At 34.1% G+C, this 14789-nt stretch overlaps 2 protein-coding genes across 3 annotated transcripts in view; both read left to right on the top strand.

The window, feature by feature from the left end:
* The window catches only part of LOC127734629 (NFX1-type zinc finger-containing protein 1-like), a 97872-nt gene that overhangs the window by 34682 nt on the left and 48401 nt on the right, over positions 1–14789 (top strand). The window lies entirely within an intron of this gene.
* Positions 4902–14789, top strand: part of LOC127734628 (NFX1-type zinc finger-containing protein 1-like) — a 58289-nt gene continuing 48401 nt past the window's right edge. For both annotated transcript variants that reach the window (XM_052244603.1, XM_052244602.1), the window contains exon 1: positions 4902–11307. In XM_052244603.1, coding sequence (XP_052100563.1) covers positions 4902–11307 — 6406 coding nt within the window. The remainder of the gene's footprint in view (positions 11308–14789) is intronic.

The raw sequence follows: 14789 nt of genomic DNA, 5'->3' as shown, positions 1-14789 counted from the left end.
GTTATTAAATTGACAGACCGTTGATTGCTTTGTATAAGATTGACAACATTGTCATTGATTGGTAAACAATTGACTTACAACACTGACTTATCGCTATAATATTGACAACCCTGTGACTGATTGGCATAAGATTGACAACACTGTGACTGATTAGTATAAGATTGACAACACTGTGAATGATTGGTATAATACTAACAACACTGTGACTGATTGATATAAGATTGACAACACTGTGACTGATTGGTATAAGATTGATAACACTGTGATTGATTGGTATAAGATTGACAACACTGTGACTGATTGGTATAAGATTGACAACACTGTGACTGATTGGTATAATATTGACAACACTGTGACTGATTGGCATAAGATTGACAACACTGTGACTGATTGGTATAAGATTACTAACACTGTGACTGATTGGTATAAGATTGATAACACTGTGACTGATAAGTATAACATTAACAACACTGTGACCGATTGGTATAAGATTGACATCACAGTGACTGATAAGTGTAAGATCGACAACACTGTGATTCATTAGATAATCATTTGACATGACTGTGACTAATAAGTATAAAATTGACAACACGACGATTGCTTGTTATGAGATTGGCAACACTGACTTACTTGTATAATATTGAAAACACTGTGACTGACTGGTATCAGATTGAAAACGCTGTAACTGATTAGTATAGGGTTGATAACACTGTGACTGATTAGTATAATATTGACAACACTGTAACTACTTTGTATAATATTGACAACACTGTGACTGATAAGTATAAGATTGACAGTACTGTGACTGATTGGTATAATATTGACAACACTGTGACTGATATGTATAAGATTGACAACACTGTGACGAATTGGTTTAATATTGATAACACTTTCACTGATAAGTATTATATTGATAACATTGTGATGAACTGGCATCACATTGACAACACTGTGACTGAATGGTATAGTATTGATAACACTTTGACTGATAAGTATAAGATTGACAACACTGTGACTGATGTGTATAATATTGGTGTATAAGATTGATAACACTGTTACTGATTGGTATTACATTGATAACACTGTGACTGATAAGTATAAGATTGACAACAATGAGACGGATTGGTATAAGATTGACAACACTGTGACTGATTTGTATTAGATTGATAACAATGTAACTGATTGCTATATGGTTAACAAAACTGTGACTGGATGGTATAAGATTAATAACACTGTGACTGATTGGTATTAGATTGATAACACTGTGACTGATTGATATAAGATGGACACTACTTTGACTAATAAGTGTAAGATTGACCACACTGTGACTGATAAGTATCAGATTGACAACACTGTGATTGATTGGAAAATGATTTGACATCACTGTGACCAATAAGTATAGTATTGATAACACTGTGAATGATTGGTATAATATTGGTAATTCTGTGACTGATAAGTAAAAGATTGACAACACTCCGACTGATTGGTATAAGATTGACAACACTGTGACTGATAAGTATAAGATTGACAACACTCTGATTGATGGGTATAAGATTGACATCATTGTTACTGATAAGTGTAAGATTGACAACACTGTGATTGATTGGATAATGATTTGACAACACTGTGACTAATAAATATAAAATTGACAACAATATGACTAATATGTATAAGATTGACAACACGATGATTGCTTGTTATGAGATTGACAACACTGACTGACTTGTATAATATTGACAACACTGTGACTGACTGGTATAGGATTGACAACACTATGACTGACTGGTATAGGATTGATAACACTGTAACTAATTTGTATACTATTGACAACACTGTGACTGATAAGTATAAGATTGACAATACTATGACTGATTGGTATAATATTGACATCATTGTTACTAATTGGTTTAATATTGATAACACTTTGACTGACAGGTATAAGATTGACAACATTGTGACTTATTGGTGTTAAATTGACAACACTGTTACTGAGTAGTATTATATTGATAAAACTGTGATATCTTGGTATAAGATTGACAACACTGTGACTGAATGGTATAGAATTGATAACACTGTGACTGAATGGTATAGAATTGATAACACTGTGACTGATTTTTATAATATTGGTGTATAAGATTGATAAAACTGTAACTGATTGGTATAATATTGATAACACTGTGACTGATAAGTATAAGATTGACAATACTGTGACTGATTGGTATAATATTGACATCATTGTGACTAATTGGTTTAATATTGATAACACTTTGACTGATAAGTATAAGATTGACAACACTGTGACTTATTGGTGTTAAATTGAAAACACTGTTACTGAGTAGTATTATATTGATAACACTGTGACAGATTGGTATAAGATTGACAACACTGTGACTGAATGGTATAGGATTAATAACACTGTGACTGATAAGTATAAGTTTGACAACACTGTGACTGATTTGTATAATATTGGTGTATAAGTTTGATAACACTGTAACTGATTGGTATAATATTGACGACACTGTGACTGATTGGTATAAGATTGACGAAACTGTGACTGATTGGTATAAGATTGACGACATTGTGACTGATTGGTAAAAGATTGACGACACTGTGACTGATTTGTATAAGATTGATAACAATGTAACTGATTGCTATAAGATTAACAACACTGTGACTGATAAGTATAATATTGACAACACTGTGACTGATAAGTGTAAGATTAATAACACTGTGTCTGATAGGTAAGAATGACAACAATTTGATTGATTAAAATTTGACTAAAAGCATCGATTGCTCTGTTTAAGATTGACAACCCTGTTATTTTTTAAATAAGATTGACACTGTGACTGATTGGTATAAGATTGACGACACTGTGACTGATTGGTATAAGATTGACGAAACTGTGACTGATTGGTATAAGATTGACGACATTGTGACTGATTGGTAAAAGATTGACGACACTGTGACTGATTGGTATAAGATTGACGACACTAATAGGTTGGAAAGGCAGTCACTGATTTGTATTGTTTAACAATTATGGACTGTGTAGGAAAGACAAATGTTGTAAAGTTCATCTTTTTTGTCATTTCCGTACTGTTCAATTTTAAACTATATATTAATACGATATCGTCAATGTTTGTATTTTTTTCTCTCTCTTTTAAGGTGTGGTCAATAGACATAAACAATTGAGTGATCTCATTCATCGATTGAGAATACTGTATTAGCAATTGGTTAGGGTTGAAAAGCTCATCTGGTGTCACAATCAGTTTATAGAAAGGGCGTTAAGTACTCTACTTAAACATAACATAACCAACGCGTTTTTTTTATTTAGCTTGTATTGTCCTTTATTAAAAAAAATCATTGAATACTTTTTTTGTTAACACGCGTACGTAAAATACTGCATAATCACGATTCTTTATCCACCAACATCTGTTTGGCTTATTTCGCCTCAAAGCATACGTCGTCGACCGTCATCCATAAAATTTCACATTTTCATCTACTTCTGTGCATCCATTTTGCCAAGTTTACACTTTTACATGAAATTAACATACATGAATGTTATTGTATGAAAAGTTTCTGCATACGACCTCCATTTGGTTTCGTTACGTTTGGAAATAAGTCTGAGAGATGACTTTTTCCCCTAATCTAAAACCGAAAGGCAAAGTGTTTTGAAACCTTTATGCGATTGATGATACAGATACCCTCTGGAAAAAAAAATACCCATTTAATGTTCATTGGGTGGCAAACAAAGCGGCATTAGTGGAACATAATTCCCACCCATTTAAACACAATAGAAAATCGCATTTGTATCTTCTTATCCGATATGGTGTAGCCAATTTTAACCGATCTTTTCAGAAATAATGTATGTAAGGTTCTCTACATTGTAATTATATTATGCTTGAATAAAAAAAAACGTCTACACAAGAGGCATTCTTTTATTCTCTTTAACCAGTTTTACAAAATCTTCTCTTTTAGAACTGCAAATCTTCTTCTCTGTTACCATGTGGCCAATTTTACCTATAATTGGCGAATATTAAATTAACTCGCTATAATAGCCTATTTAATTTGATTAATAATAATAAAAATCGACAAAAGCTCGTTTATCATTATATTAAAATTTAAAAAATCTAGTTGATACCAATTTTGCATGCAACAAAAAATGAAGAATTGCATATGAATATCTTAATATACACATATGCAACAAATCCAATATCCGGAAAATAGTATTATAAATGTATAAAATACACGTAAATATCGTACTATTGTTTATCGAAATCCTTTCCTACGAATTTTCTTTAATTATATAAAAATTATATGTTATTGCTACTGAAATTTCAGATTAATGTTGTTATATTAGGGGTCACCGAACTCGATTCAGGGCGGCATTTTGCATAGAGATAATATTTTTCGATTTTTTTTTTTTTTTTTTTAAATATAACAGAGATATTTGAATATACCGCAAAAACGAATTCGATGACCCCAAATCATTTTCATATCAATAAAACGGAAATGTAAGAGGCACATATATATTAATTATTTCCAAAGAATATTCGTATGATAGGTTTTTGAGAAAAGTCAATATAAAGCCAAATTATTCAATATTGTTTGCGATATTTACGTGCACTGCATCCTATACAATGTATTCTTTCCAAATAAAATTCATTTGGCTATTTCTCCTAAGATAACAAATTTCTGTACTTATATATTTTTTTCGAAATTCATATGAACATGTTATAATTTCAAAATGTAAGGATAATGAAAGAAGTTTATTAAAAGAAATTCTTGTTTATTTTACAGTGACGCAATTGTTATTTATAAAGAAACTAATCCGAAGTTACAGTCTGCTTTAATAAGAATTACTTGAATATCTTTTTAGGTAATCAAACAGAAACACATTGACAATGGCTTCAAAAAGTCCAGGCAAACTTAAAGATTATATAGAGAAATTATACATATCAAACCTCCAAAGTGAAGATTTATTAGAATTATTGGTAAAGGTAATGAAAATAATTAATAAGGCGATTGACAATACGAAACTATCAGATAATTATTTATCTTTACTTGTCCATCTTATAGCAAAGGCTTCTACGTGTACGGCACAGAGAAGGAAACAGGATGTCTTTCAGCTGTTGAATATGCTGTCGGATTCTTCACTGATCACAACCAGGAGTATCCCATTGCTTGTGGGGGTAACATGTAACAACTCACGTGATCATGATTTTCATTGTTTGTTATCCGATTACTTAACAATACTTCAGGAATTATACTTACGCATGCCTCATTTGTGTACAACTCCACAAGTTATTGGACTTGTAGAATTTTTGAAAGAACAAGTAAACGAATGTGATGATTGCGAAGACAAAGATAAGATGGTTGACATTGTGTTTGAATTGAAGAATGACATTATGAAGATCGCAGAAGAACGATCAAAGCCAAAACATGTTAAAAAGCAAGACATAGAAGACAAGTTTGCTCCTCCAGAGGATTTCCGAACTATGTCAGTTATTCCGGGACAAATCGATGTTTTATACGCTCCAAATTTCCTAAGACGAAACAAAGTTTTCGGGAAGTATTTGGATTTAGATCATTATTTAGATGTACAGTTTAGGTTGTACAGGGAAGACTGCGTGTCACCTCTTCGAGATGCTCTCCTGGAATTCAAGCAGAAAGATAGAGAAATTCGGAGCGGAAAATTTAGATTGGAAAGTGGTCTTGTCTATAGGAACGTGTTAGTAGTGAACCAAAGCACCTCTATCGATTCTGGGGAAGTTTTTGAACTAAAACTAGACCCGGACCATTGTAAAAAGATCAACTGGATAAAATCAAAGAGACTTATTTATGGTGCTTTATTGCTTGTTTCTTTTGATCGGTTCAACACAATTTTCTTCGCTGTTGTAGCTGAAAGTGAGAGAGAAACTTTACAAAATAAAGGCTGCTTTGCTGTACAAGTTTTTAAATCGGGCAACAGCTTCAAACTTCCAAGAAATGAATATGGTATAATGATAGAGGCGACATCAGCGTATTTTGAAGCTTACAAACATGTACTAAAAGCCTTACAGCGCATTAAGGAGGAAACGTTCCCCTTTCAACGATATCTCGTTCTCTGTGAAAAAGATGTTAGTATGCCATCGTACATTTTAAAAGATTGTGTATATGATCTAAGACCTTTAATTAAAAATTCCCGTATTGACATAGAAAACGCTCAACGTGGAAATCGAAGAATTGGTATACCTAAACGGACACCAACAAATGATGTAAGGTTGTTTCAGGAAGACTGGCCGTCAACTGCTGTATTAAGGATGGATGAATCGCAGAAGAAAGCGTTTATTTCAGCACTTACAAAAGAATTTGTGCTCATCCAAGGTCCACCAGGAACTGGAAAGACGTACCTTGGATTACAAATTGCTAAAGCATTACTGCATAATAGTAGCAGATGGTTACAAGTGGATTCCATTGGTGTGGATGATGAGGATCCAAAACCTATCCGTAACGCGCGAAGACCTGCAGCATTACCGAAACCGTACATGTTAGTTGTTTGCTATACAAACCATGCATTAGATCAGTTTGTTGAAGGAATTGTTGATTTTATGCCGGAAAATTTATTTGATGGTCGTTTCCCCAGAGTAGTAAGATTTGGAAACCGTTGCAAAAATCCTAAAGTTGAAGAACTTTCGATAAAAAATTTACGGAGAAAAGCTCGACGGGAATTTGATAATCCCCGAGCTGGTGTACTTGAAAAAGCAACAACAGCTAAAAGGAAAATAAAAGAGATTCGGGAAACAATCGAGGCATTACAAAGCAGAAATATTGTTTTATGGTTCAATATTTTGAAATGTGTCCTTTCAGAAAATCATGTAAATCAATTTGGAGACAATAAAAGTTCTGTTTGGTTGCAGTGGCTACATGTGTTAGAACAGTCATGGTATAAAGAAGTGAACAAGCATTATCAAAACCAACAAACTGACAAAGAAATCAAAGATCAACTTATTGCGATTGAGACTGAACATAAAGAGGAAGAATTAATTACGGTGATTTCTGAGTCAGAATATGCATACAACGAGCGGTACTTGGAGGTTGATGATGTTGGCTTTTCGCTCAATACTGATACTATCGGTCTCGATCTGGACATGCAATATGAAAATCAGCTACAGAGAACAAAAAAACTTGAAGAAAAATGTCGATTAATTTTGCGTTTGGAAAAAGAGAAAGCAGCAAAGGAATTGCATTATGGCGAAAACATGTCAGAGGACCAAGTCATTGACGTAAAAAATATCTGGACACTTTCTATGGAAGATCGTTGGAAAATGTATAGGTATTGGTTAATGCAGTACATTAAGATACTTCACGAGCAGCTGCGCACCAGTGAACAGGAATTTAATGAGATATTTGACGACTACATGCGTGCCAGTAAGGAATTAGACGAATTTATTATGCAACAGACAACCGTTATCGCCATGACGACAACCAATGCAGCGCGCTACAGCGAATCCTTACACAAAGTTGGACCTCTAATCACCATAATTGAAGAAGCAGCTGAAGTACCAGAAGCCCATATTATTACTGCAATCAGCCCAAGATGTAAACATTTGATTTTGATTGGGGACCACAAGCAATTGGAACCAAAACCAGCCGTTTATGATCTTGCCATTAGATTTAATTTATCTGTCTCCCTGTTTGAAAGAATGGTAAAGAATGACTTGAGTTACCACTGCCTTCAACGACAACATCGAATGAGACCAGAAATTTCTGAACTGGTACGCCACATATATGATGTTCTTTATGACAACGAAAATGTATATAAATATCCACCGATTAAAGGAATACGGAAGAGTTTGTTCTTCATTACACATAACAAAAAGGAAGCTTTCAAAGATGAAGGAAGAAGTTTCTCAAACGAATACGAAGCTGAATATCTCAGAGAAGTTTGTCTTTACCTGCTTAAACAGGGATATAAACCATCTGATATTACGATTATTGCAGCATACACTGGTCAGATGTTCTGTTTAAAAGAAAAAATGCCTAGATCGAAATTCGAAGGAGTGAACATTTGTGTGCTTGACAATTATCAAGGCGAAGAAAATGAAATCATTCTTTTATCATTAGTGCGCAGCAATGCCAAAGGCGATATTGGATTCTTAAATCGGGAAAACAGAATTTGCGTTGCTTTGTCAAGAGCTAAACAAGGTCTTTTTATAATAGGAAACAGCTCGACATTGACAATGAAGTCTCACCATTGGCAGGCTATTATTAAAAAACTACAAATTCAGGAGGTAGACAGCGATGAAAATGAAACAATTCCTAAATACCCATCGCTTGGAAAGGCATTGCCTCTGTACTGTCAAAATCACCCATCCAACGAAGGAATTCTGGCCGAGTCGCCTAGTGACTTCAAGAAAGTAAAAGATGGAGGTTGTGATCTTCCGTGTGAATTTCGATTATCATGTGGACATGCATGTCGATACGATTGTCATCCATTTGACAGGGAACATAAAACATATAAATGCAAAAAACAATGTTCACAGACTTGTGAAGAAGGACATAAATGTCGTAAGAGATGTCATTTTGATGATTTATGTTATTGTAGTGTAGTAATGACACGGGAACTAAAATGTGGACACACAGCTAATCTTCAGTGCCATGTGGATTATTCTAAATACCTGTGTCCAGTTGAAGTAACAAGAACTTTATTATGTGGACATGCTGCAACTATGAAATGCTGCATCGATCCAGATACTATTCTCTGTAAAGTCATTGTTGACAGAGAACTAGAATGTGGACATACAACACAGTTAAAATGTCATGTTGATCCAAAACGCCACAAGTGTGTCACAGTCCTAACAGAGACACGATCAAAGTGTGGACATGAATTTGAACGTCAGTGTCATAACGTCTATTATGAGATATTAAATGAGTGTAGAGTTTTGATCGAAGAAAAACGATCCTCCTGCGACCATGTGATTGAACGGTATTGTTTCGACACCAAGTTTGAAATGCGTGTTAAGTGCAGCGTTACTGTAACAATAAACAGAACATCATGTGGACACGAATATCAAAGGCAGTGTCATGACCAATTGTATGAGATGACTCATGAATGCAATGACATTGTAACGGAACAATGGTTATCGTGTGAACATAGATATAAAAGATATTGCTATGATTCTAACTATGTTCAGAGTCACACATGCGAGGTTGTAATTCCTGATAAAAGAGATGATTGTGGTCATGAATATATAAGGAAATGTTCTGATACGAATTACCAGAAGGAAAACAAATGCAGCGTCTATGTAGAAAAATATTTTCCATATTGTGGCCATAAAATAATGCTCCCATGCCATCAAGATGTTACATTGATTAAATGTAAAGCAAATGTTACCACTGTCTTCGAATGCAAACATTCCAAGTCACACGAATGTCACAAAAGTAATTCAATCAAATGTACCGACAAATGCAATGAAATATGCAAAAACGGTCATCAGTGTATAAAATCCTGTCATTTCCCAACTTCCTGTGACTGCAAAGAGCTCATCAAAACCATTTTAGAACGCTGTAACCATCAACAAAGTATCCCATGTTCAGCCGACCCTAAAGTATATCCTTGTAAAGCAATGGTGAAGAAAGTTCTTAATTCATGCGGCCATACTCAGGAAATGGAATGCCATATAGACCCCGAAACAGTAACCTGTAAATTTGTAGTCCTAAAGTCTTTGCCTATATGTGGACATAGGAAAATGGTTTTATGTTCAGCAAATGTTTCAGACGTAAAATGTACCATAGAGGTTAAAATTGAGTTGGATAAATGCAGACATTCAGCTTCGATAAAATGCTGGGAGAAAGTAACAAATACTTTACCAGAAATTAAATGTTCAGAGACTGTAACACACGTGCGCTCCGACTGCCGACATAAGATAACTTTACAATGTTGGAAAACATCAAGTAAAAAAATACCTAAATGCAAAGAATTCGTAGACTTGACACTAGCATGTGGTCATTTAATAACAAGCGTATGCAGTGAGTCGGAGGGCAAAATATGTGACCAGAAGTGTGAAATATCATTGCCATGTGGACATCCCTGCCCTGGGTCATGTTATGCATGTCGAAAAAATTCCCGCCATAGTGAATGCGAAAGCCACTGTGAAAAAGAATTGTTATGTGGTCATGCCTGTCAAAGTAAAGCTTGCATGAAGTGCAGTCCGTGTCAAAAGTCTTGTGTATTTGCATGTTCGCATTCGAAATGTCGTTCTAAATGCACTGATCCATGCAAACCGTGTAAGGAAAACTGTCCATGGGAGTGTAAACATTATAAGTGTACACAATTATGCTTTGAAGAATGCAATCGTCAAAGATGTTATCATGACTGTGATAAGACTTTGTCTTGTGACCATCATTGTCCTGGTTACTGCGGTGAACCGTGTCCACTACAGTGTGCTAGTTGTAAACCGGATATGTATTTTTTTAAAGATACTAGTAAAGATAACAAAATAGTTACATTGCTACAATGTGGTCATTCTTTTGAAAGCAGTTATCTTGATGCTCGTATGGATGAAATGACAAATGAATTAGTGTCAAAATGCCCATGTTGTGGAGAAATTATTTGTTATCATCCAAGATATGAACGGATTTTGAAAAGGCAAAAAATGGCACTAGAAGATGCTAAAAAACAAATTTGGAAAGTACGAATAAATTCCAAAACGCTATATCCTGTTTGTGAAGCTGGAATGCTAAAATCGTTCGAACGGTATACAACAAGCATTGCAACATATCTTCACATTGTTCAGCAAACACAATGTAAGAATGACTTTGAATTGGAATTCCAACATGCCGATATATTGACAAAATCCATTCTCAAAGTTATTGATACAACCAATGCAACTTCATTCAAAACTTGCTTACAATTGTCTGAGAAAATATTTCATTTGCATATCCAATGGATACTGTGTCTTTTCACAACAAAACCAAAACTACTAGAAAAGTATTACATTGCCGATTGGTTTCCGCCATTGGTTAAGTCTATGAGAAATGCTTCAAACAATTTCCCGCTCGAACTTATAGAATCGATGGAAATCATTTTAGAAGAAAATGATGGAAGATTAACCGACACCAAAGGTCATCTCACAATAACCGGCCATGATATAGTTGTAGTTGTAAGCGTGATGGAGAAACAAATGAAAAAGAAACAGCTAAATGAAATATTAAAACCTTTTATTGCTGATATGGAAGGCGACGGATACTTGGCAAATACCAGAAGATATCCAAAATTACAGAATGTGGTTGGCATACATAGCAGTGGTTGGACAATATGTCAAAAAGGTAAAATGTATTAATAAGTCATGTACATGTCATTACATTCACACATATATAACATAGCCTATCAACAAAATAAAAGCTCATCACGTAGAGGTTACGTATGGTCTTCAATAATATACAATTTTTTGTATATTTATATTACATGTCAAGCTTATAATCACACCAAGTCTACATACACATTTACATTTCATAAATACAACTGTTTTCATCTTTGAGTTTAGACCAGACTTGCGTTTTGCAAAGTTCCTATAATATATACGTTTTACAATCAGTCGTTAATCATTAAAAAAACATATAAATTTCTGCTGATCGTCTATCCTGCGATCTTTAATTATTCATTACGTTTAAATATTGAATGATTGCAGAATTATACACAAAATAAAAATGAAATTGAAAATATTTAATTTTAGGTTTAAAGTGTTTTTTCTGTACTTGAAATTAACGGAAACTCTCGGATACTAAAGCAAAATGTATTATGTAGCCAAATATATATAATAAAGTGGGGAACTACATAATCACAGAGATCCATCAAGACAAACCGTCACCGACTGCTTAAAACCCTTTACTTTTTGGCAAATGCATATTAATCAATTATTATGTTTAATAGTGTAACTATATTTGGTATATTGGATCCTTGCAATGTCTCCATACCTTCATACAGGTTTCACCTGACCATGTATCAATTCCAGTGATTAAAATTTCGTGGTAAAGTCCGTATCGCAGATACTGTTAGCAATAGGTCAACTATACTTCGAAAACGGAATGATTGTAAGGTGTCCATGTCTGGCAGGTTTGTTCTTACCTTGCCTTAATTTTCATTGTTTATACATAGAAGTCAATGTTGAGTTTTCGTGGTTAGGTCTGGTTCTCGATATTATACGCAATAGTTTAACTATATTGTGTTTATGGAATGATTGTAAGTTGTACATGTCTATCTAGCAGGATTCATCTGATATTGATCTCATTTTTATGGTTAATTGGTCATGTACCATCATTGTTTCATTCGTTTTTATACGCCCGTTTACGGGACGTATTATGGTATACCGTTGTCAGTCTGTCCGTCTGTCCGTCCGTCGTCAACAAGTCTGACATTAACTCAAAAACGCTTTAACCAATTTGCATAAAACTTTGGTGAATTGTTTATATCTATTGACGTGAGCTCCCTTTCGTTTCCGAGTTATTGGGGTGTATTCATTAAACAAGAGGCTCTCAAGAGCCTGAATCGCTCACCTGTATTTCAGAGGAGAAGATTTTTAAATGTTAGCAAACTTGATGAACAAATTGTGTAAAATTGTCTTTAAAGGGCAATAACTCCTTAAGGGGTCAATTGACAATTATGGTCATATTAACTTTTTTGTAGATCTTACTTTGCATGACATTATTGCTGCTTACAGTTTATATATATCTATAATAATATTCAAAATAATAACAAAAAACTGCAAAATTTTGTTAAAACTACCAATTTGGTGGCAGCAACCCAACAATGGGTTGTTCGATTTGTCTGAAAATTTCAGAGCTGATAGATCTTGACCAATTGAACAATTTTACCGCTGTCAGATTTGCTCTAAAAGCTTTAGTTTTTGAGATATAAGCCAAAAACTGCATTTGACCCCTATGTTCTATTTTTAGCCATGGCGGCCATGTTTGTCGATGTATCAAAATTTCGGATACAATTTATAAGCTAGATACCCTGAGAAACATTTAGTTAAAGTTTGAAGGTATTTGGCCCAGTAGTTTCAGAGGAGAAGATTTTTGAAATAGTTTACGACGACAGACGACGACAGACGACGGACGACGACGGACGCCAAGTGATGGCATAAGCTCACATGGGGCCCTTCGGGGCTAAAAAGGGGGATTTTCCAGTTTTCGGACAATAACTCAAGAATGCTTTCACCAACTTGCAATTGTGGTGAATTGTTTATATCTATTGACATGAGCTCCCTTTCGATTTTTATATATTTTAGATTTTACGTTTCCGAGTTACAGGGTTTTATTCATAAAAAAAGGAGGATTTTCCAGTTTTCGAACAAAAAATCAAAAATGCTTTCAGCAGTTCTTATAAAATTGTTTATATCTATTTATCGTTTAGAATTTTATAAATTTTTCATTTATCATTTCTGAGTTATGGGGTTTTATTCATTAAAAAAGGGGGGATTTTCCAGTTTTCAGACAATAACTTCAGCAGTTCTTATGAAACTTTGGTGAATTGTTTATATCTATTGATGTAAGCTCCGTTTAGAATTTTATAAATTTTTCATTTATCATTTCTGAGTTATGGGGTTTTATTCATTAAAAAAGGGGGGATTTTCCAGTTTTCGGACAATAACTCAAAAATGCTGTCAGCTATTCTCATGAAACTTTGGTGAATTGTTTATATCTATTGATGTAAGCTCCCTTTATATTTTCATAAATTTCTAATATGACATTGAGAATTAATTGAACTTTATTTGTTTATAGTCTGACAACAGATTTACTAAGTATTGCGCAACAGCAGCGTGTATTGCACAACAGCAAGAAATCTTTAATTGAATATAAATTCAATTCATATAACCAATTTCAAGTTCTTTGACTACATTTATTCAGAAACCTATAATATGTCAAATATTTAATTACAATCCAAATTCAGACCTGTATCAAGCTTGAATATTGTGTCCATTTTTGCCCCAACTGTTCAGGGTTGAACCTCTGCGGGCGTATCCAGCTGCGCTCAGCGAAGCAGTTTATTCGGATATTGTAATCAATTTGTCAATTTGTCAATTTGTTATGTATACAGGTGTTATCTGAATTTTGCATCATTTTTATGGTTTACTTGTCAATATGAAGTTTTCATGGATAGGTCCATTTCTTAGAAACTATAAGCAAGATATCAAATATATTTGGTGTATGAACAGATTGTACACGTCTGTCCGGCAGGGTTCATCTACTTTTGACTCATATTGATGGTTCATTGGTCAATGTTTCGTTTAAGTGGTTTGGTCCGGTTTTCAAATATTTTAAGCAATGTTTGAACCATATTTGGTGTACACGATTATTGTAATGTCCATTTGGTAGGTTTCATTTGATCTTGACCTCATTGTCTCGGTTCATTGGTGATATTATTTCTAGTGGTTATTAAAATTGAGAATGGAAATTGGGAATGTAAGTCTGTTTATCAGATACTATATGCAACAGGTTAACTATATCAGAAGTGTGAAATGATTGTAAGGTGTGTATGTCTGCCTGGTAGGGTCTTCTGACCTTGACCTATTTTAAAGGTTCTTTTTTTTTCATTGTTCAGTTTTTTGTTAGGTCTGTCTCTCAGTAATAGCAATAGGTTAACTAGTTTCGGTGTATAGAATTATTGTATTGTGTGCATGTCCGCCTGGCAGGGTTTATAATTATCCGACCTTGAACTCATTTACGTGGATCATTGATAATGTAAACTGTATACATGTAATACTGGTATTAAAACCTTTTTAAAAGTCTGTCAGTATAAATGTAGTCAT

This window comes from Mytilus californianus, unplaced genomic scaffold (genome assembly GCF_021869535.1).
Source record: "Mytilus californianus isolate M0D057914Y unplaced genomic scaffold, xbMytCali1.0.p SCAF_3, whole genome shotgun sequence".
Lineage (NCBI taxonomy): Eukaryota > Metazoa > Mollusca > Bivalvia > Mytilida > Mytilidae > Mytilus > Mytilus californianus.
This window is presented reverse-complemented; position numbering and strand designations above follow the sequence as displayed.